The sequence below is a fragment of the Phyllostomus discolor genome, chromosome 14 (genome assembly GCF_004126475.2).
Source record: "Phyllostomus discolor isolate MPI-MPIP mPhyDis1 chromosome 14, mPhyDis1.pri.v3, whole genome shotgun sequence".
Taxonomy (NCBI): Eukaryota; Metazoa; Chordata; class Mammalia; order Chiroptera; family Phyllostomidae; genus Phyllostomus; species Phyllostomus discolor.
Window position 1 is genome coordinate 47,143,404 of NC_040916.2, and position 23,612 is coordinate 47,167,015.

The window sequence follows — 23,612 nt, forward strand, 5'->3', positions numbered from 1 at the left end:
GATTTACTGGCAGACAAGACAATTACACAGTACGATAAAGCATGAAGAATGTTGTGTTAGGGGGAATACAGAACATAGAAAAGCATGCATCTATTTGGGGAGCCTACTAAGGCTTCCAGGAAGAGGAGTGTTCAAGACCTGAAAGGATGCGTAGGGATGAGCCAAGTGAAGTGGAGTGAAACACTGTGCTTGAAGGCACAGAGTGAGAGTGTGGAAGTTCAGGGAACTGAAAGAAGTCCATTGTGAAGTGTAGGGTCCAGGGGGAGGTTCGCAGGTAGAGGACAGATTATAGCGAATCTTGTAAGCCATGAAAAGGTGATTGAACACTGTAATAAGTCATTGGGAAGCCATTAAAGGGGTTTTTAAGTCCTGGAGTGATGTGTTCAGATTTGTTTTTAGTTATGATTACACGGGCTGCATGAAGGAGAGTAGATTGAAGAAGATTAAGACTAGATGTAGGGAGACTAGCCAAAGGCTTTTTCAGTTTAGGTGAGAGACGATAGTGGCTTTTGGCTTTTGAAAAAATGAAGAAAAAGAAGATAGAGTTGAAAAATATTGACAAGGTAAGTGACGTTTATGATTTTAGGGATTTATGATATAGGGATGGCAGTGAGGGAGTAGCAAGTTGAGACTAGTGCTTAAGAATCTGTCTTGGGCAATTGAACGAACAGTGGGTCTATTCACTAGGGAAAGTATAATTGGGGGAAGGATGTAAATTTGAGTATTCTGAGTTAGTGGTATCCGTGACATCATGTAGTTGTCTGTTAAACTGGTAGTTGGATGTGCAGACTTGGGAGAAAAGCCTGGGTTGTGGAAAAGGTACCTAGTAGACATCATTCTGTAAATTCAGTGGATTTTAGACCTTTAAGTGTCATCCCAGCTACCACCCCCATCACTGAGAATAAGATGAAGGTTTAGGGCCCTTAAAGTCCTGATCCCCAAGCCTGGGCCATTGTCCTAGTAGGAAAACCAGAAGATTCTTGGTGTCAAGGAACGTGGGAGAAGGGGAAAGTATATTTCGAACAAAAGGTTGTGATCAAATGTTGCAGGAAGCTATCAAGCAAAAGAAACTTTGAAGCTGACCTTAACGGGAGCTGTTTTGTTGGTTAGTAAGGTGGAAGTCAAATTTCAGCAGGACAAATGAATGAGAGCTAAGGAAATGGAGACAACTTCTTTAAAGAAGTTTTCTGAGGAAGGCAAAGACTGAGGCAGGTGGATCCAGGGGAAGAGGTAGTGAGGGAGAATTTGTTACTATGTGTGTTTTTAAGATGTAATACATGCGACTTTGTTAAAAAATGCTACAAGAAAGGAGGCACCAGAGGAGAGTGAAGGTACGTAGAGGGCATAAAATGGAGAACAAGATGGATACACCTATGCTTAATGTTCACATGTGTGCAAAATGCCCACCCTGTCACTTGTAAACACCCTCTTGGATTCACACACTCATTGCACAGTAGTGACTGCTGAATATCCACCACAGATTTGTTTTCAAATAGCAGAATGGAGATTGGTCACTTGCAACTCAGCTGAGACTATAGCTGAGACTAGCTTCCTATCCTAGGGAAGAAAATCATGGGCATGCATCCTTTTGTTGAAGGACTTTAATACACAGCAGTCTGAATCCTCAAAATGGTCTGTCTGACAGGGAGGCATATCTGTATAGGTTGATGTTTTAAGAGGAAAAAGAGCAAGGTGTGAAAAGTGCTGCTATTTCTGTTGTCGAAGAAGGGAGAAGCAGGGAGGTGATGATGGAGAGGTGTATGTCCATAACATGGTTATATGCATAGACTAGACTGTCCATGAGAGGAACCCAAGAACTGGTAACAAGTTGTTTTTATGGAAGGGAACTAGAGATCAGAGTTGAAGACAAACTTAAAATATGAAGGTGTACAGGATAAAAAGTATGATTTATTTTTACCATGTACATTTTATTGCACTTAAAAAATACAGAAGAACAATTTCCAGAAGTAGATAGCACTGTCTGCCTTGTAAAGATCAAGTACGAGTGAGTAAAGCTTGAGTCTGTCAATCCAAATTACTAAAGCAAGTCAGGAAGAGGTGATTTGAGGACCTAGTCATTCTGGCTTTGAGTCCACCTTTCTTTGAGACTGGGAGGTGATGAATCTCAGTGGGAGATTTTTGCTGTTGTGTATTTTCTTACTCTGAAATTATCAACAGAAAGATGGGAAGAATGGTATGGTTGGCACTGATCTACCTTCTCCTCAGGGAAGAAAAAGATTCTCTTTTTTTCCCCCCCTTCAGAAGAGGAACGTTTATCATTGCAACAAATGTCGGCTGCAGTTTCTCTTTGCCAAGGACAAAATTGAACACAAGCTTCAGCACCATAAAACCTTTCGTAAACCCAAGCAGCTGGAAGGTTTGAAACCAGGCACCAAGGTAAAGGGTTTGTCAGCATTTCCTTTACAGACCCAGGAGAGGAGTAGAGGTTTTCAGTATCTGATCTCTAATTGTTTCTTCCCTTGACCCACAGGTGACAATCCGGGCTTCCCGAGGGCAGCCACGAACTGTTCCGATCGCCTCCAGTGAAGCATCTCCCAGCACCTTGCAGGAGGCAGGACCGCTGACCTCATCAACAGACCCTCTGCCAGTCTTCCTTTATCCCCCTGTTCAGCGTAACATCCAGAAGAGAGCTGTTAGGAAAATGTCAGTGCCTTCTTCTAGAGGCCAGGGGCTTGGTGGGCATGACTATTCCTCCTACCAGTGTAATCTGGTCACTCCCTTTTTTTGGTCTTCACTTGAGGACATGCTTTTAGAGAGAAGGAAAGGGAGGGGGAGGTTGAGAGGGAAGAAACATTGATGTGAGAGGGAAACATCAATCAGTTGCCTTTTGTTTGTGTCCCAACTGGGGACTGAACCTGCAACCTAGGCATGTGCCTTCATTAGGAATTGAACCCACAACCTTTTGGTTTATAGGGCGATGCTCCAACCAAGTGAACCACACTGACCATTGCTAAGCTGGTAGCCTTTTAGGAGGATCTGTTGTCTAAGCTCCCTACAGTTTGGGGAACCCAGGGGCAGTTAATTAAATCTTTCTTGTTTCTTGACAGGAGTGTCATGGGCCGGCAGACATGCCTGGAGTGCAGCTTTGAGATCCCAGATTTCCCCAATCATTTTCCTACTTACGTTCACTGCTCTCTGTGTCGCTATAGCACCTGCTGTTCTAGAGCCTATGCCAACCACATGATCAAGTAAGTCATGATTGAACCACTGTTTCTGTCTGGGAGTTGAGATTCTCCAGAACTCTTTTTATTCTCTCTCCTGTTTATGGTATGTTTTCTCTTTCAACTCTTAGAACTGTTTTGTTCATCTCTCTGAGCAGAGTAAGAGGCCAGCCTATGTTCATTTGGCTTTGATGGGCTGTGTTCTGATTTTGTGGAATATTTTACTCAAAGTGTTGTTCAAGGATGAACAGCACTACATGGAAGCTTCTTAGAACTTCAGCCTCTGCCCCTCCCCCCCAGGCCTTCTCATTTGCAGTGTCCATTTTCATAGATCCCTCTCCCTCACTGTGATTCACATGCATATTAATAAAAAGTTACATGGCAGGAAAACTGGCATGAGTTAAGGTTTGGATGGATTGACTAGGCATCTCTTTTATTGGGTCATAGTGGGTGGTGATCTCTAGTTTAGCCAACAGAACCCTGTAACTCACACCACTTATTCTTCGTCTTTCTCAGCAATCATGTTCCACGGAAGAGCCCCAAGTATTTGGCTTTGTTTAAAAATTCTGTGAGGTAAGGGAAAACTAATTGGTGGTCTCTGAATTTTTCATGTTGTTACCTTAGATCCTTTTAACTGTTTGGGGGAGGGTGGGTGTGTGCATTAATTTGGGAAAGATAAGAAAGGACACTCCTTTATGAAGGTCTTAAAGCTTAATTCTCTGTAGTTCACTGCTGTATTTGACTTCTGTACTCTCGGCTCTTTCTTAGTGGAATCAAGCTGGCCTGCACTTCTTGTACATTTATTACCTCTGTGGGAGATGCCATGGCCAAGCATTTGGTATTCAACCCCTCTCACAGATCCAGCAGCATTCTGCCACGAGGTAAGTAGGAGAGATGTGGGGTTGGCAGGACAAGAAAAACATAAGGATATAAGTGATGTCACATGAGTCAGAAGCATCCATACCAGGAGTAACTCCTCACTGTTGTGACATGCTTCACAACGTTGGAAGCATGCTAACCTGAAATTATGTAAGACTTTAGTTGGTAGTAGGTTTCCTTTTTTGGTTGAAATCTCAAGACACTGTCTTCAGAAGCTTGTTTCTTCACTGAGTTAACTTTTTTTTTGTCTCATTTTCCATAGCACTCACTTGGACGTCTCACTCAAGGTAACAGAAACTCACTTTATGGTTTATTTTCTTATTTTGCAGTGCATTTGGTCTATTATTATTATTACTGTTACTGTTTTTCTGGTTTAACTGAGGTTTTTCTTCTCTTTGCTAACCCTTTAGGCACGGCCAGCCTCGTGACAGAGTGCATGACCGGAACTTGAAGAATATGTACTCTCCTCCGTCCTTCCCCTCTAATAAAGCTGCCACTGTGAAATCTGTGGGGGCCACCCCAGCTGAGCCTGAAGAGCTACCAACGCCCATGGTCCAGGCACTCCCGTCACCAGCTTCAACTGCAACCCCACCACCCACCCCCACTCACCCCGAGCCATTAGCCCTCCCACCCTTGGCTACAGAGGACGCTGAATGTCTGAATGTTGATGACCAGGATGAAGAGAGCCCAGTTACCCAGGAACCTGAGCCAGCCTCGGGGGGTGGGAGTAGCAGTGCAATTGGCAAGAAGGAGCAACTGTCTGTGAAGAAGCTTCGAGTGGTACTGTTTGCCCTCTGCTGTAATACAGAACAGGCAGCTGAACACTTCCGAAACCCCCCACGACGCATTCGCCGTTGGCTTCGTCGCTTCCAGGCCTCCCAGGGGGAGAATCTGGAAGGCAAATATCTGAGCTTCGAGGCAGAAGAGAAACTGGCTGAGTGGGTGCTTACCCAACGAGAACAGCAGCTACCTGTAAATGAAGAGACCTTGTTCCAGAAGGCCACCAAAATAGGACGTTCTCTGGAGGGAGGGTTTAAGATCTCTTATGAGTGGGCTGTGCGTTTCATGCTGCGGCACCACCTGACTCCCCACGCTCGGCGCGCCGTGGCTCACACCCTACCTAAGGATGTGGCAGAGAATGCAAGACTCTTCATTGAATTTGTACAACGGCAGATTCACAACCAGGACTTACCGTTGTCTATGATTGTGGCCATTGATGAGGTCTCCTTGTTTCTGGACACAGAGGTGTTAAGCAGTGATGACCGAAAGGAAAATGCCCTGCAGACAGTGGGCACAGGGGAACCTTGGTGTGATGTGGTCCTGGCCATTCTGGCAGATGGCACTGTCCTCCCCACTCTGGTTTGCTACCGAGGACAAATGGATCAGCCTGCTAATATGCCAGACTCTATATTGCTAGAGGCAAAGGAAACTGGCTACAGTGATGATGAGATCATGGAGCTGTGGTCAACCCGAGTGTGGCAGAAGCACACCGCGTGCCAGCGCAGCAAAGGCATGCTTGTGATGGACTGTCATCGCACCCACTTGTCAGAAGAGGTGCTGGCTATGCTTAGTGCCTCTAGCACTTTGCCTGCAGTGGTCCCAGCAGGCTGTAGCTCCAAAATTCAGCCGTTAGATGTATGCATCAAACGAACAGTCAAGAACTTCCTGCACAAAAAGTGGAAGGAGCAGGCTCGGGAAATGGCAGATAGTGCATGTGATTCTGATGTCTTGCTGCAACTGGTGGTGGTCTGGCTGGCTGAGGTGTTGGCTGTCATTGGGGACAGTCCAGAGCTGGTTCAGAGGTCCTTCCTTGTGGCTAGTGTTCTGCCTGGTCCTGATGGCAACATAAACTCACCTACAAGAAATGCTGACATGCAGGAGGAGCTAATTGCCTCCCTAGAGGAGCAATTGAAGCTGAGTGGTGAACAGTCTGAGGAGCACTCGGCTTCTACACCACGACCCAGGTCATCTCCTGAAGAGACAACTGAGCCTGAAAGCCTTCACCAGCTCTTTGAGGGTGAAAGTGAGACCGAGTCATTCTATGGCTTTGAAGAAGCTGACCTAGATCTGATGGAGATTTGAGTGTTGAGGTCATGAGGGGTGGGGCGGGGAGTGTGAGGGAGGGTAGAGGGGTTAGGGAAAAGGGGGTATACCAGGTGGAGTATTTGGTTTATATTTTTTAATTTTATGCTACCACTGGCCCCTGATGTTGACTTATACTTCCCTGTGGATTTGTGGATTATTAGGAAAACCAATAGTGATCATGTCTGAGCCGAGGAGCTGTCATTCACTTATGCTAAAAACAGGTTTTTGTGACTTTTTTTTAAAATTTAAATCACTGTGTTTGGTATTTTTCTGACAAAATCAAGAAAAGAAAAAAAATCTATCGTGGACAAATGTTAAATATTTTTGTTTCCCCTTTTACCTCAATTGTGTCATAGTACATCCGGGTTTGTTTCACTGTGTGGCCACTGTCTTTGGGCATGATGCTATCCGACCATTGTCAATGTGAGGACATTTCTGAAGATGGGAGAGAAAAATATGTAGCTCACAAACTGGTTTATTATATATATGGATAAAAAACTTTTTTCATTGTGGTCTTAACACTTTTATATAAAAATGAAAATGGAAAAAACATCCCACTGAACTCTCTCTTCCTTCTCCTTTCTTACCTTCCCTCTCCAGAGAAGTTGGTTTCTACAGCAACCCGATATAAAATTGTGGCTTTAAAAATGCATGAAACCACCTTTTATCATCCAGAATGATGAATAGATTTTTCTCCTCACCACCCTCCCTTCAACAAAAATATGAGAAAATATTCTTTGCACTTGTGATCCTTGGCCCATTTCCCTTTCCCACACCATCACTCTGGACAAAGGATCACACATGTCATTAACAAGCAAAAGGTATTGAGGTGATCACAATCTTAGGGTGGAAGCCATTCCCAGTGTGGGGGTCTTAATCCTGCAGAGACCCAGGGTCCGTCCCTGCTTTGTTGAACTTCATTTTGTTAAGTGGACAGCCTGCCTGTTCAAGAGACCACACGTCCTACAGCCAGGAGCTAATTTTGCAAGAAGTTAAATGTTGAATTTTAAGAAGAAAATACCACTTGTTGAAACACTGCTTACCCTGTGGCTTTCTCCTATTTCTCTTAATGCTTAGAGAAGAATCTGACTTGAAGAAGAAATACATGGGGGTGTGCACAAAGAAAAAGACACGAATCTTTATTTTTCACTGCCAGCTTCAAGAAAAATTTTTTCTACAGTTTGCATGAGGGGTTTTTAAAAAATTGTATGTACTCATGGTTATAAACTGAATTGTACTGTAACAGAGAAAAGGAGCAAAAATCTTAAGTCCATCTCCCACGGCAACACCATTTCTTCTCTCCATCCTGAGTCTTTGAGCAACGTTTCCTTCCTATGAGCCAAGGAGGCAACCTGCACAGGCTTATAAATGGTTCATCTTTAAAATGTACATAAGTGGAACATTTAATAAAGTGAAGGGAAATCAGTTTATAAACAATGTTTCCCCCTCCCCTAGGTGACCCTATTTTAATAGGCTTTCATGGACTGGCACATGCGTAAGATGTGATGGGCCTTGTGGTACAAGTGTGACGTTTGTTACCACCCGTTTCTCCTCACCCCAATCTTTCCTGTTTTTATTTTTTTAACCCCCAGAACACTAGAACATAGTGACCTGGAGGGATCCCTCCCATAAACAGCTTGGCCATCTTTGGAACCTGTGGCATCTGAAAAATGAACTGAGGATCCACTTGGGCTTCTCTCCCCCAAGCTTTTTGCCTGATGCCATTTTTGATAGAATATGAACTTTCAAGTCAATCCTTTGCCTTTCAGAAAGATCAAGAACTGGTCAACTCTTATCTACAACCTAATTCTTCTCTTTGGTAGTCTCCGCAGCAGCCCAGCCTTAGCAAAGCTGGGTTCCTGGCCTCTGCACACTGTGTGACTCTTTCCTGATGGGTTATTTTTGTGAGACCATAATACCAACTGTGGGTCAGCTGGGTTTTGGCCAGGAAGTTATCTTTGTGGATTCCAACCGCATGGCTTAGTAGTAGAAGGACTTTTTTTTTAAATCAGTTTAATCAATAAAAGTATTTATTGACTATTTTCTGTGTTGAGACTGAATGTGTGTACTCAAATTGAAAGCTCATGGTTTTCTTTAATGTACTAGTTTGTTGCAATCATGATGCTACAAATGAAGACATGTTTTGATTTCTCCCTCTTCTCTCATCTACATGTTTTGGGGTTTCCTGTCCATATTTCTTTCTCAAAAACATATGCACCAGAATTACCTAGGGCATTCATTTTAAAATTCAGGTTTAACACTGTTCTGAAGATGGAATTTGGCTAATCCCCCAACCGACTGGACTCCCAGCTATGCTTAAGGACATTTTAATGAACACATAAAACTTGTAGGTTTTCTGACACTGCTAGAAATTAGTAATAAGTCTGAACAATAAACATTTAGGTTACAGGTTGAAATTACTTAGGATTTCCCATACAGAGGCTGAATGGGGAGGATTGAGGCTGTCAGTTCCAGGTTGAGAGTAGCCTTACATAGAATAGCTCTACTAAGTGCCACATTTTATTTTTGAAATGGTTTTTTAACTAAAACTAATTTGTAGCCAATATTAACCAGGAACTGTTTCATAATCTAGTGCATGGGTGGAAGTGTTGAAAAATATTAAACAAAAAACCAGTTAGGTTATTCCACAAGGATTAAGCCTGGCTTCCACACAAAGCTGCATTCACAATCGACAGCAGTGGGCCTTCAGTACTGTCATGCAGAGGACTCCATGTGCTACAGAACCAAGAGCCAGAGGTTCTCTGATCAGGGAAGGAGATGGCACATGGCAGTACTCAATGGTTTTACTCTTGGTGTAATCTAGTCAGACAGAATGCAACTACTCAGCAAGTGTTTCAAAAGATTTATTTTACAAAAGAAAAGTCTACCTTTGAACCAGCCAAGTTCAAAGTTGGAAGAAGGGTACAACTTCAGTTCTGGATAATGCGTCTGCATTTCATTCAAAGCCACTAAAAAGGAAGATAGCAAAATAAAATTGTGAAGCTACAGGGAGAGGAATTTCCTAAAAGCAGTTCTGACCAACCAAAACGCATTACACCCAGATATTTTGGGGGTTGAGATTTCAAAGCGGGGGGTTGGGGGGGAACTAGCTTAGTGTAAGCCAAGGTGTTGCCCAACTCTTCCACCACCTATTTTCCTACTGTAATTTTAATTTCAGTCACCTGATCATGTGGGCAATATCCCAGTTGGTCTCTGCAGACAGTGGTCCCTCTATTTCAACACCTTTCTCGGTCACAGTGGCAACTTGAAACTGAAAGAAAGCAGAGCTCTCAATGAAAATGCCCACCCCACATGAAAGAAGTCTCTGGAGCTTGTCAAAGGTCAAGCAGAAGGTCTCCTCCTAACATGAAAATAGGAGAGAAATGGGGCAGACTGTTCTTCAAAGCACAGAAACCCCAGGCAAGTATTCAAAACCTGCCAATTAAATCCCCATCACCTTTATCATTCCCTCCCCTCCTCACCCGGTTATAAGAACGGGCATCTCGATAGTACAGGACTCGCATGCAACGTTCCACTAGCTCTCGGGCCTCAGTTTGGCTCAGCACTGGCTGCTTCTCCAGAACTTCTCGAAGCAGAGGCTAGGGAGATTAGAGAAAAAACATGGGAGTTATCGGGCTGAATACCAGGGTATTTGTCTCAGATCCATGGTGTAATATACACAAATGAGTGAAAAGGAAACATTCCACCTACTACCTCATCAGAATACACTCTGCTTATTTGTGCTAAGACCCACCTGAAGGGGAACTTCTAAGGTGTCCTCTCTTTGCACGTGTCTATTGACTCTGGGACATGCCTTGTCATTGGAATGTAAGTGGCACACTCATAGCGTCTGGACTACAAAAACAATCATCTGCCCGGCAATAGGGATCCTAGCCTATTCCTCGTGTCAGAATTATAAAGGAAAAACAAGCACACAACCACTAACTCTATTGCCCTCTGTCTTCCCCTCTCCCTGACCTTTTAATTCACTACTTACCTGAGCCAAGTATGCACCATAACCAGTGGCCAGCGAAGGGGCTTCATAGGCTACACCAAGCATGTCCACGTAACCAAGGAAGCTAACAAGACACAATAGGGCAAAGAACTCATTTCACCTTAGGTTTCTGTACCTTAGCTGAAGGATGGGACCATGGAGTCTAAGAACTGGGATTTACTCAGAGGGAAAGATATACTACACTACACAGGCAGTTAGTGTTAGGTTGTCAAGGAAATGTTACTTGTATTTAAATCAACCTCTCTCCATCAGAATAGCCTCCAATGACCACGGTGTTCCACAGGGGGTTCATCTTGGAGCGGCGGCTGTACATGGCCCTGGTCAGCCATGAATGAATAGCTCTAGGACTATAGCTGTGTCCATCTCCCAACAACTCCTCATCAATCCTTAAGAAGAAATTGTGAGAATATAAAAGTCATTATCTACATTCACCGCCCCCCCAACAATGGAAGGGCGTTACCACAATCCTTCCCATTTTACACCCCCTAATGCCAAAAACTTTATTGCAAACACTCCCACGTGTTCCACCCCCAACAATTCTCCCTGTCCTCCTTATTTTACAACTTCTTGACGAGCTAAAAGCCAGCGGAATCCCTTCCCTACTTGGGAACTGTGCCCTGTTCTCTAGATGACTTACACCATCTGGCTGAGAACTTGCTTCAGGTATTGGAAATCAGCGTAGTCTCCGGAAGCACCCAGCATGGTGCTGTCGTTGACTCGCATAATGCGAGAGATGTTGCGGAAACGGGCCAAGGAACCGTAGGAACCCAGCATGTCTGCTGCAATCACCACTCCGCCTTCAAATTTCACGCCCAGGACCGAGGTCCCGGTCACCATGGGGTTCCTGGAGAGAGAGGCAGGGAGGTCTGCAGAAGCGGCGCGGGGAAGAGCCTAAGTCTTCCTGCGCAGCGAGTTCCACTTCGGATTTTCCACGACTCCTTTCATCATCCCCTGGGGCTCTGCGCCCCTCACTGCCCCTCGCCTTCCCCAGCTCTCTCGGAAACTGCCGGGCGAACCGAGCCCCACAGGCCCTCCCCCTCCGCAGGCTGAGGCGCCCAGAGCTTACTGGGTGCGCGTAATCGGACCTCCGTGGAGCGCCGACGCCGGGTCCAGGAAGGAACCGGGAGTGGGCGGAATGCGATAAAACTGACCGGGGGCCGGACCCCCGGCCCAGAGTCCGGACCGAGACTCCCAAAGAGCTTCCATCTTAGTCACGGTAGCAGAAGAACTGAAAGTGCTTGCGTCAGCGGAAGCGGAAGTGATCTTTCAGTGCCACACTTGGCTTCTTCCTGCAAGCCATTTCCAGCGTCCATGCTGGTGAGGTCCGTATGGATCCTACCGGCGTTCTGGGTGGCGACCCAAGCCCCTAGAGTGGGAATTGCACGACATCGCCTCGCGTCGCCGTAGAGTTGAATTAGATGAGCGTGCCCTGGTGCACAAATTTAAGGAAGAAGTGGAGGGGGGGTGTGGAAGGTAGGTGGAGGTGGGGGGCACTTCAAGATTCTTACCCTCAGCGAGGAGGCAGAATTTCTCCTGTCCATTTTGGGTCCTTATCAAAATCCCCACATGAAACTACCAGTGAGTCTTACACTGTATTTCTCATAGCAGCACCACATGGCAGGCATTATTGACCAATATGATAGATAAGAAACCGAGGCTTGGGTTGTAGTGATTTACCCGATGCCACAGCTGGTCATGGTAGATCTGAGTCTTCAAACCCAGAATTTAAAAAGGAATCATACAGTTGCATATGCCCTGGGGTGTATGGAATCTCCGGTGGATTACTCACTCAGTAGAACCTTGGACAACTCTCTGAAAGTTTTATTAACAAATGCTCTTGCCCACCATGTAAGCAGCAGAAAAATTCCATTGACAGTGGGACTGAAACTAAATTCCAGGGACTGGCTTTTCAGCAGGATTGTGTTAGAGGCTGAAAGCAGTGTGTGGAATCAAACTGGTTACCCTAAAACCACTGTTATGGTAGTCCTTCCTACACAAAAGTATGTGCCCTGATCAAGAATCGAACCCATGACCTTTCGGTTTGTAGGGTGACACCCAACTGCCTGAGCCACACCGGTTTGGGGAGCACCCAGCTCTTTAAATCAACTTTTGGTCTTGAAAAATAGGTATTCATTTTTTTTCTCTAATTAATAGCCACCCACACCCCAAGCCTCTATTCCTGGTGACCTTTGAGCCAGTTAGCAATTTACTTGGACAAAAAAAAGGTTTTCAGTTGTGATGACAGCAGGCTTACCAGAGTCCTCCCAAACCCATAGGATACCTTGCTCATGGCCACCAAAACCCCCGTTGTGTATGAACTGGCTATATCCTTGTTTGGAAGTGTGGCCTGAGCTGGCTTGCTGGTTTCTGGTCTCACTCCTTTTTAAGTCTCTAGATTAAGGCTCTGGTAGGGCCAGTTTTGGTTCCAGAAATCTGGCGGGTAGTCTAATTCCATAGGGTCTTAAAGCAGAAAAGTGAAAGGATCTGGAATCATCTAACCTGAGAGGATGACAGAGAAAGCAAACCACTAACATTTGATGATGCGATATGCAAAGAGTGACCAGCCTGTGTTCTGTTGTAAGGTGAATACACAAAGAAGTGAAACTGAAACGAGAAATTTAGAAATTTCCTTTCTTTTTAAAGCAGGTCTGTTTTGGGGCGGGGGGGGGTTGGGAAAGATTTTATTCATTCATTTTTGGAGAGAGGAGAAGGGAGGGAGAAAGAGAGGGAGAGAAACATGGATTGATTGCCTCTCCTACACCCCTTGACAAGGGATTGAACCTGCAACCCGGCAGGCATGTGCCCTGACTGGGAGTCAAACCAGCAACCCTTTGCTTTGTGGGATGATGACCAGCCAAATGAACCGCACTGGTCAGGGCTAAAGCAGGTCTGGTATTATCTAGAAAATTTTTATGTGTACCCACTTTTTTGTGGTTGTCTGTGACTTTGATTTTAATTAGTATCTACCTCCCACCAAAGTTCAAGCTTTTAACTCAGTAACCCTTGGACTGGTTTTATAATGTACAGAATGTCCTTGGTTATAGGGGTGTCCTGAAATTCTAAGAAAAGAAATAAAACTAGACAAAACCACTATAACCACCAGCTCACAAACATTTTCATTATTTCATTTTTCTTAAGGAGAAATGGAATTTGAAACTTCAACTGCAAAAGAGTTACATAAGAATCATTTCTGTAACTGCTCAAGCATGTCCCCAAGGACTATAACAAAAAGATGAGAGAGAAAACATGTCTAGCTTGTCCATGGCTGCACTACTTTGTAGGTCTTCCTGAGGATTTTGGTGGTTTTATATCCTCTGTAATTCAGTTCTACAATGTCCCTGTCAAAGTATGCATGACATCTGTTTGAAGACTACCTGCCTTGCTAAACTGAAAGGCCTACTATGGCAAGAACTGAGGTTGTCTTTCAACAGTGTCTTTTCATACACAGAAGATTTTAATTTTGATTTGACCTATTTATGTATTTTTTCTTTTGTTCCCATATTTTTGATATCATATTCTAGAAACCATTGCCAAATATAAGGCATGAGGGTTCTCTGATGTGTTTTTTCAAAAGTTTTATAGTTTTAGGTCTTATGTTTAGATCTCATCCATTTTGAGTTAACTTTTATATATGGTATAAAAAAGAATCCAACTTCTTTGACATGTGGATATTCAGCTTTTCCAGCACTATTTGTTGAAAAGACTGTGTTTTCCTCATTGAATGGTCTTGACACCCTTGTCAAAATCATTGATCATATATGTGAGCATTTATTTCTGGGTTCTCTTTTTTCCCTTAGTCTAAATGTCTGTGTTTATTATGGTCCCACAGTATTTTGATTACTGTAGATATGTAGTAAGTTTGGAAATCAGGAAGCATAAAACCTCCAAATTTATTCTTCTTTTTCAAGATTGTTTTGGTAAAAGCGACTTAAAAAAACTTTTGCGGCATTTTTTCCCTTCGGTATCAAAATCCAGGTTAACTGATTTTTCTACTGGAACTTTAAAGATGTCATTTCATTGTCTTCTTGCTTCTATTGTTTTTTTGTTAGGAAATCACCTGTTTGTCATACTGTCTTTGAAGATAATGTGGCTTTTTATTTACTTCTGACTTCTTTTAAGATGTTCAACAGTGTCTTTTATGTTTAACAGTATTACTATGATGTAACTGGCATGATTTTGTTTGTATCTATGCTGCTTGGGTTTGCTGAGCTTTTTGAATCTGTATGAACTGACATCTTTCATCAGTTTTAGGACATTTCCAGCCATTATATCTTATTGCTTTTGCCTACTATTCTCTCTTCTCCTCCTAAGATTCCTATTATACATATGGTAGGTATTTGAACATATCTCCCATGAGTCTTACTTCCTCTTTGTTTTTTTTATTTTAATTTTAATTTTTTTAAAGTATATTTTATTGATTACGTTGTACAGTTGTCCCAATTTTTTCCCCTTTCCTCTTCTCCACCTGGTATGCCCCTTCCCTCCAGCAATCCCCCCACCTTAGTTCATGTCCATGGGTCGTGCATATAAGTTCTTTGGCTTCTCTATTTCCTATACTATTCTTAACATCTCCCTGTCTATTGTCTACCTACAAATTTTGCTTTTTAATTGCTGCACCTTTTCCCCCATTCTCCCCTATCCCCCTCCCAGGTGATAACCCTCCAAATGATCTCCATACCTATGAATCTGTTCCTGTTTTAGTTGTTTGCTTAGTTTGTTTTCTTTTTGTTTTTTAGACTCAATTGTTGATAGTTGTGAATTTGTTTCCTTTTTTATGTTCATAGTTTTGATCTTTTTCTTTTTCTTAAGTAAGTCCCTTTAACATTTCATGTAATAATGGCTTGGTGATGATGAATGCCTTTAGCTTTACCTTGTCTAGGAAGTACTTTATCTGCCCTTCATTCTAAATGATAGCTTTGCTGGATAGAGTAATCTTGGATGTAGATCCTTGCCTTTCATGACTTTGAATACTTCTCACCAGCCCCTTCTTGCCTGCAAGGTTTCTTTTGAGAAATCAGCTGATAGTATAATGGGAACTCCTTTGTAGGTAACTGTCTCATTTTCTCTTGCTACTTTTAAAATTCTCTCTTTATCTTTAACCTTTGGCATTTTAATTATGATGTGTTTTGGTGTGGTCCTCTTTGGGTTCAACTTGTTTGGGACTTTCTGAGCTTCCTGGACTTGTATGTCTATTTTCTTCACCAAATTGGGGAAGTTTTCTTTCATTATTTTTTCAAATAAGTTTTTAATTTCTTGCTGTTCCTCTTCTGCTATCCCTATAATTTGGATGTTGGCACATTTGGAGATGTCCCAGAGTCTTCTTTATTCTATCCTCATTTTTTGAGTTCATGTTTCTTCATTCTGTTGTGGTTGAATGTTTATTTCTTGTGTTCCAAATTGTTGATTTGAATCCTGGCTTCCTTCCCTTCACTGTTGGTTCTCTGTAGATTTTTCTTTATTTTACTTAGTGTAACCTTCATTTCTTCCTTTATGTTGTTACCATACTCAGTAAGTTCTTTGAGCATCCTGATCACCAGTGTTTTGAACTCTGCATCTGATAGGCTGGCTATCTCTCTTTCATTTAGTTCTTTTTTCTGGAGTTTTGTTCTCTTCTTTCATTTGGGCCATGTTTCTTTGTCTCCTCATTTTGGCAGCCTCCCTGTGTTTGTTTCTATGTGTTAGGTAGAGCTGCTTTGACTCCTGTATTAGTAGTGTGGCCTCTTGTTAAAAAGGCACCTGTACACTGTGTGGAGCAGAGCCTTAGGTAATTGCCAGGGTAGTGCAACCCACTTTTCTGTGCCCGTTTTGTGGCTCTGTGTTGGGGGAGGGCTTGGAGAGGGGACTATGCCACTGCCTGACTTCTGGAGGTTTGCCCAGCATTTGTCCTGTTTCTAGTTGCTTCACCCACTCCTTGTATGCGACTGGCGCATTCCAGCTGTTGCCCTGGTGTTGAATCCCAGAGTGAGTGGGTGTGCATATGTTTTAAGATTGTGTGAGCCTTTAAGCAGTTTCCTGAAAATCTAGCAGTTTCTTCTGCTGCCCCAACCACCACTGGTGTTTACAGCCAGAACTTATGGGGATTTTTCTTCCCAGTGCTGAAACCCTGGGCTGTGTGGCCTGCCTGGGGCTGGGATCACTCACTTCCAAGGTATCCTTCTCAATTTTTATCCATAACACATGAATGGCCCTTGCTCATTCCACTACCACTGCTGCCTCTCCTGGCCACACCGTGCCTCTCCACCCTTTCCTATGTCTCTGCTTCTCCTATCCATCTAGATGAATGTGGATTCTTTAAGTCCTTGGTTGTCGGACTTCCATAGTTTGATTTCCTGACAGTTCTGAGTATTATTTGTTTTGAGATTTAGTTATAATTCTTTTCATGGTTGTGTGAGAAGGCGAAGCATGTCTACTTATGCCTCCTTCTTGACTGGAATTCACTTTCTTTGATTTCATTCCTTTTTATTTCTGGGCTTCTGATTGGATGTTTTTTTATTGACCTGTTTTCCTATTCACTGATCCTATGTTGTGCCATTCCCAATCTGTGGTAAACACTTACACTGAGCTCATGTCAAATTTTGTATTTTTCCATTCTTAAATGTCTATTTGAATTTTCTATAGATTCTAATTCTCTTTAAATTTTATAAATTTTCACCTATATATCCATAATTTTCACCATTTTTAGCATGGCAATCATAATTATTTTTACATTCTTTTTTTTTTAAGATTTTTTTTTTTTAAGAAAGAGAAGGGAAGGAGAAAGTGAGGGAGAGAAACATCAGTGTGTGGTTACTTCTCATGCGCTCTCAACTGGGGACCTGGCCCACAACCCAGGCATGTGCTCTGACTGGTAATCAAATCGGTGAGCCTTTGGTTCACAGACCTGTGCTCAATCCACTGAGCTACACCAGCCAGGGCTATTTTTACATTCTTTTATTTGCAAATCTAATAATTTTTATTGTTTTCCAGCAATTATGAATAACTCTACAGGCTCCATCTCATGTTCTTTTCTGCCAGAGGAGGTTCTCCCTTTTTTACAATTTGTCAGATATAGTAAAAGGTTGATCACCTCAGGCTAATCAGATTTTAGGCTATGTCAGGGTTCAGTTACTGTTTCAGTCTGGTTCACCTATATTCTTCAGGAATGTTCCTCACAATCTTTGGACTGGCCGCTTGACAGGTATTCATTTTCTTAGCCCAGAAATATGAAGATTGAGCTAGCATTTCAGGATCCTGCTGCATATAGCCTCAAAATCTGACAAATATCTTGAGGAACAAGTAAGTTGAGTAGTTGAGGTTCTCCTTTTCTTTCCTAGCAGGTCATCATTTCCTAATCAATAATGCCAGATTTGGGAGATTCAGTCTGCCTTTAGGAGCAAATATCTCACAACTCATAAGTCTCCTGAACATCCAAGAGCTCCACAGATACTCCATAGAGAGAACTGGCCATTGTTTGATACCCCTTAAGTTTTCCACTTGTCACTCTAGCTTTGTATGACCACCAACACCTTGGGTGACGTTCTCTTCCCCTAGCAGAGGCATTCTGCCTGTGTTAAACCTCAGCTTTGGCCTGTGCTCAGTTCACCTCAGAAAGGTTTTCCTGTCTCTGGAATTTTCATTCATTTAGTCCACATTCTTTTCATATTCTTTTGGTGCCTTTTTAAAATATGTGGTTTTTATAATTTTTTAAAAGATTTTATTTATTTATTTTAGAGAGAAGGGAAAGAGAAAGATAGGGAGAGAAACATCAATGTGTGGTTGCCTCTTATGTGGGCCCCACTGGGGACCTGGCCTATAACCCAGGCATGTGCCCTGACTGGGAATCAAACCAGCAACCCTTTGGTTCACAGCCCGTGCTCAATCCACTAAGCTACACCAGCCAGGGCTGGTTTTTATAATTTATCTCACTTGTTCTTATTGCAGTTTTCATTGCAGTAACCTGCCATGATGTGTAGCTTACTGGGTATGTTAGTTTTCTGTGTATGATGTGACAAATAACCACAAAGTTAGTGACATTACAGAACAGAAATTTGTTCCCTCATAGTTTTAGAGGCCAGAAATCTGAAATCAAGGCATCAGGGGGCCACCCTCTGGAGGATTTATGTGAAAGAGAATTCATTATTTGACTATTCTAGCTCCTGGTGGCTGCTGGTATTACTTGGTGTTCTTTGGCTAGTGGGTACATCACTCCAATCTCTGCCTCCGTAGTCACCTATTCACTCTGCCTTTCTCTCTCTCTTTTGGCAGTTTTATAACTTTGGCAATCAGCAGTTAGTTCTCATCCACATTAACTGTTTGTAGATTTTTGAAAGTGGTGACAGGTACGTAAGTGACTTATGTATAGAGCTTGTTTGGTGAATCTTCATCCTCATTACATCTTCTGGATGACCAAGCCCGGACATGCCTTATTCTTTTGGCCCAAAGAGCTTGTTGAACCCTGTGTCAATGCATATATCTGGAGTTCCCATCTCCTTCATGGCAAATTTCTGGATCCCTCTGAGTGCCCAGGGGCATGCTTCTTGAAACCCACTCTATGGATGCACTGTGAATATTGATGGGATAGTTTCTGGTCACTACCTTGTTAGCAGAACAGCCCTTCTTGCTACTCCTCTGCAGGAGCCATTATGCCAGGCCGTAGTTGGTTCCTCCCCCTTTCTTTTATACACATGTGATTGCATTTAGGGCCTATCAAGATAATTCGTTATAATCTCTTCTTCTAAAGATACTAATGTATTCATATCCAAAAGGGAGGGAAAACCCCTTTCCAAATGAGATAATATTGACAGGTTCAAGGGATCAAGGGTTAGAAAAATCTTCGGAACCACATCGGGATTCAGAACCATGATTTGTTCTCTCACTTTTATAATTGAAAAAGAAAACTTACATTCAGAAAAATCACACAAAACAAATACATGACCTAATGAATTATTATAAAGCAAACACCCTTGAAACTACCATCCAGATCAAGAAACGAAACTTCTCCAGCTACCACAGTCCAAATCACAATTATCTCCCACCTCTAAAAAGTAGCCACTGTTCTGACTTTTATGATAAATGCTCCTTGCATTTTTTATAGTTTTATAATTCAGGTGTGCTTCCCTGGATATTATACTTCAGTCATCCCCATTTCTTTGATTGTTGAAGTTCTTTTTTTTTAATGGGAAACAGGGTTTTTTTTTTAAAGATTTAATTTATTTATTTTTAGAGAGAGGGGAAAAGAATCAGTGTGTGGTTGTCTCTTGCGCCCCCTACTGGGGACCTGGCCCCACAACCCAGGCATGCACCGTGACTGGGAATCCAACCAATGACCCTTTGGTTCACAGGCCTGTGCTCAGTCCACTGAGTTACACCAGTCAGGGTGTATGTTGAGGTTCTTAATTACAGATTTCCTCTTCCATCCCTTTCTTTTCATGACAGTTTATCTGTTGAAGACCCCAGAATGTTTGACCTGTGTTCCCTACCTTCTGCCTAAAGCCTAGATTTTGCTGGTTGGATATGATAGTGTAGTTCAACATGTTCCTTTGTCCTCTGCATTTTTCTATACATAGCAGTCAGTCAGGGGTCTGATCAGACCCAGGTTTGATGCCTTTGACAAGACTGTAGCTTGTGTCAATTCCCTAAAGTATGACCAACCATCAGTCACTGCCACCATCCGCATCCCTGCACCAGAGGCCTTCTCATCCTGCCCAGGCTCAGTTCTACTCTGTTCCATTGCTGTACAGCACCCCCTGCACCAACACCCTTGTTATTATTCTCAGCCTCCAACAGCCTGTGCTGGACAGCCCCTCATGAAGATATTCTCTGTAACCACACTCAGGCTCCCACCCTCCGCAATGGGCCATCTCTCCAAGAACACACCCTGTGTACTCTTCTGTGGCTCCAGCAGCTCACTCTGGGTCACTGCCACTGCTGTCTTCCTTCCTAGATGTGCTCTTCAAATCCCATGCTGGACCGTGGCGACTCTGTACCCATCCCCACCTCACAAGGATGCCTGTCTTGCTTGGCCCAAGTTATTCACAAAAGGAAGGGATAAGAGAAGAGGAAAATACATGTATGTGTATACATGTATAAAAACCTTATGAATTCACACTGATAATGCCCCATCAAATAAAATACTACAGTCCCCTTACTTAACTTTGACTATATTATATGTGTATCTCTTTTTTTCACATTCTCTTGAGAAGAGAATGTGTTTTCTCAAGAACATAGAGGGTTATAGAATTAAAATGTCTCGTGATTATTCATTTATTTTTATCCTACATTAGACATATACCTATCTCAGGATAACAATATTCATAGTACCACCAAGAATATAATTTCTAAAAACAGCGAAAACATTTTTTGTATTTTTTCACATTCTCTCCTCATTCTAATAGATGAAGTATGTATTCACATTGTCAGATCAATAGTCATTATACCACTATACCATACAGTCATTATACCATAATTTTTCTTTCAACCTCCTATTTTTCTTAGTTCTACAAGTAATACATGAGTATTATATATATGTATATATAATATCTAAAGAAATGTGTATATATGTATGTACACATACATATATGTATATTATATATGTGTATATATAATATCTAAAGAGATGTGTGTATATATATATATATATATATATGCACTCATGTATTACTTTTTCATGTGTTGATACTGTTCTAGTTGGAAATGCTGGTGAGAATTGTCTGTGCCCTTCAAACTTCCAAGTTAATTTTGTTGGATATGAAATCCTTGGCCCACATTTTTCCTTGAATATACCTTAGTTATATTACTCTATATTCTTTTTTTTTTTAAAGATTTTGTTTATTAATTTTTAGGGAGGGAAGAGAGGGGGGAGAGAGAGAGAGAGAAAGAGAGAGAGACACACACACACACACATCAATGTGCGGTTGCTGGGGGTTATGGCCTGCAACCCAGGCATGTACCCTGGCTGGGAATCGAACCTGGGACACTTTGGTTCCCAGCCCGCGCTCAATCCACTGAGCTACGCCAGCCAGGGCTATATTACTCTATATTCTTCTGATGTAATCATTTCTGTCAAACAGTCTAATGACAGTATAATTTTCTCCTTTTGTACATCACTCACTTTTTTTGCCTAGATGGTGAAATAATTTTTTCCTTAAGGATCAATAATGTTACCAGAACGTGACTATTTTAGTCATTCTGGGTCAGCACTCACATGTGTGGTGTTGTTTCAGCATGTTGTTTTTTAAAAAGATTCATTTCCTGATTTATAGTTTTTAGTATACATTCTCTCCCCCTGCTTTAGTTTTTTTTTCTTTGGGACTACTAATAACTGTATATTTGAGCTTCTGATGTTAATTATCTATGTTTAGCATTTGTCACTATCTCTTGAATCCTTAATAGCTCTTCATTTATTTTTAACTTAACATTTTTTACCTCCTATTTTTCTTAAGGTATTATTCAATCTTACATTTCTTCTAATTTAGATTTTATTTCTGAAAATATTTTTCTTTCATGTCCAAATGTTTCCTGAATTAGTCACCTCATAACTACATTTTTCAAATTCTGACTTATGTTGATTTTTTTCTTAATTAAATAATGTTTTAAGTTACAGTTGACATTCCATATTTATATTAGCTTCAGGAATACAGTATTGCACTTAGACATTTATATAATTTGTAAAGTGATCCCTCTGATAAGTCTAGTACTCACCTGGCACCATACATTGTTATTACAGTATTATTGACTATATTCTCTGTGCTACATTTTACTTCCCTATGACTCTTTTGTAACTGCCAATATGTACTTTTTAATCCTTTCAGCTTTTTCATCCAGCCCCTCAACCCTCCCCCCATTTGGCAACCATCAATTTGTTCTCTGTATCTATGAGTTTGTTTGTTTTGTTTGTTTACTTTGTTTTTTTAGATTCCATGTATAAGTGAAATCATATGGTATTTGTCATTCTCTTTCTGACTTATTGTGCTTAGCATAACACCCTCTAGGTACATCAATGTCGCACATGGAAAGATTTCATTCAATTTTATGGCTGAGTAATATTCTGTTGTATGTATGTACACCTTTATCCAAACGTCTATGGTGGACATTTAAGTTACCTCGATATCTTGACTATTGAAAATAATGCTGTCAATATTTGCTTGCTATGTTTAGGTGCCTCCTAGGTTGGGTGCGTAAATATTTAAAAGGGTTACATGCTCTCCCTGGATTGATCCCTTTATCATTATGAAATGTCTTTCTTTATCTCTTGGTATAGTCCTTGCTTTAAAGTCTATTTTGTTTGATATGAGTGTTGCTACCCCAACTTTTTTTTTCATTTCCATTTGCATGAAATATATAATGTATATATTTTTTACTGTCACTTTGTCTCTCTCCTTTGATCTGAGGTAGACTCATGTATGCAGCATATGTATGGGTATTGTTTTGTCGTCCATTCAGCTATCCCCAATCTTTTAATTGGAGCAATTATCCATTTACATTTATAGTGATTATTGATAGGTATGTAGTTACTGCCATTTTATTATTCTTTTTTTGTTCTATTTTTCCCCCCTTGTTCTTCTTTAGCATTTCTTATAATACTGCTTTGGTGGTGATGATCTCCTTTAGCTTTTTCTTGTCTGGGATAGTTCGTCTTTCATTTCTTGTATAATTTCCTCACTATCTTTTAGCTCATTTTAAAATAGTGGGATTACAGTTCTACTTGTGGGCACGACTGCCTGGCAGGCTTTCATTCTCAGCAGGAATGTTATTCTGCTCATTCTTCTTTTTTTTTTTTTTTATGAAAACTTTGTGTCAGATTTGCCCTGGGGCCTTTTCCGTTACTCTCTTGCAACAAATGTTCTCTTGCAAACATTTGTTTTGCTGAACATTAGGAAGCTTAGTTTAGGATAACTTTTCTAATTTTACAGAGTTCCCTCTGCTGTTATTTTTATGTCATGTTTCGAAAAACATGGCTGCTTGCTCTCTAGGGTTAATTAATGTTAAAGGAGGTCATAAGAATGGGCCCTCATTCTTTAGAACTAGTGTCCCTTATAAAAAGAGGAAGAGACACCATATATTCTGTCTCTCCACAGACACAGAGGAAAGGCCATGTAAGGACACAGCCAGAAGGCAGTCATCCATAAGCCAGTTACAGAGGCATCACCAGAAACCAACTTTACTGACACCTTGACCTTGGATGTCCAGCCTCAAAAAATATGAGAAAAGACATTTTTATTGTTCAAACCACCCAATCTGTGGTATTTTGTTATGGCAGCCCAAGCTAGTAACACAAATTGTGTCAAACTTTTATTCTCATAAATGGTGTATGATGTATAATTAGAACATGTCCAATTTCCCTACACCCTCAAAACCATTGGTTATTATTGGTTCTTTAATTTTTGTCTATGTGGTAGTGAAAAATAGACCTTAGGGTTTTTTTTTTAAGATTTTTATTTATTTATTTTTAGAGAGGAAGGAAGGGAGGGAGA

At 41.6% G+C, this 23,612-nt stretch overlaps 2 protein-coding genes and 1 long non-coding RNA gene across 9 annotated transcripts in view; 2 read left to right on the plus strand and 1 right to left on the minus strand.

Annotated features, from left to right (window-relative positions):
- The window catches only part of POGZ (pogo transposable element derived with ZNF domain), a 53,420-nt gene extending 45,272 nt beyond the window's left edge, over window positions 1-8,148 (plus strand). For all 7 annotated transcript variants that reach the window (XM_028503012.2, XM_028503013.2, XM_028503014.2 and 4 more), the window contains 7 exons: window positions 2,263-2,397; window positions 2,492-2,664; window positions 3,069-3,209; window positions 3,699-3,755; window positions 3,951-4,063; window positions 4,324-4,348; window positions 4,472-8,148. In XM_028503012.2, coding sequence (XP_028358813.1) covers window positions 2,263-2,397; window positions 2,492-2,664; window positions 3,069-3,209; window positions 3,699-3,755; window positions 3,951-4,063; window positions 4,324-4,348; window positions 4,472-6,143 — 2,316 coding nt within the window. In that variant the 3' untranslated portion in view covers window positions 6,144-8,148. The remainder of the gene's footprint in view (window positions 1-2,262; window positions 2,398-2,491; window positions 2,665-3,068; window positions 3,210-3,698; window positions 3,756-3,950; window positions 4,064-4,323; window positions 4,349-4,471) is intronic.
- Window positions 8,149-8,992: 844 nt separating this feature from the next.
- On the minus strand, window positions 8,993-11,404 carry PSMB4 (proteasome 20S subunit beta 4). The gene is made up of 7 exons (XM_028503080.2): window positions 11,228-11,404; window positions 10,799-11,005; window positions 10,401-10,547; window positions 10,144-10,225; window positions 9,629-9,745; window positions 9,329-9,417; window positions 8,993-9,115 (listed from the first exon to the last, which is right to left on the minus strand). The coding sequence occupies exons 1-7, from the start codon at window positions 11,365-11,367 to the stop codon at window positions 9,103-9,105; spliced, it is 795 nt and encodes a 264-aa protein (XP_028358881.1). The 5' UTR covers window positions 11,368-11,404; the 3' UTR covers window positions 8,993-9,102.
- Window positions 11,405-11,412: 8 nt separating this feature from the next.
- Window positions 11,413-23,370, plus strand: LOC118498095. The gene is made up of 2 exons (XR_004900627.1): window positions 11,413-11,634; window positions 23,217-23,370. It is a non-coding gene; the product is annotated as an uncharacterized LOC118498095 (long non-coding RNA).
- Window positions 23,371-23,612: the final 242 nt, after the last annotated feature.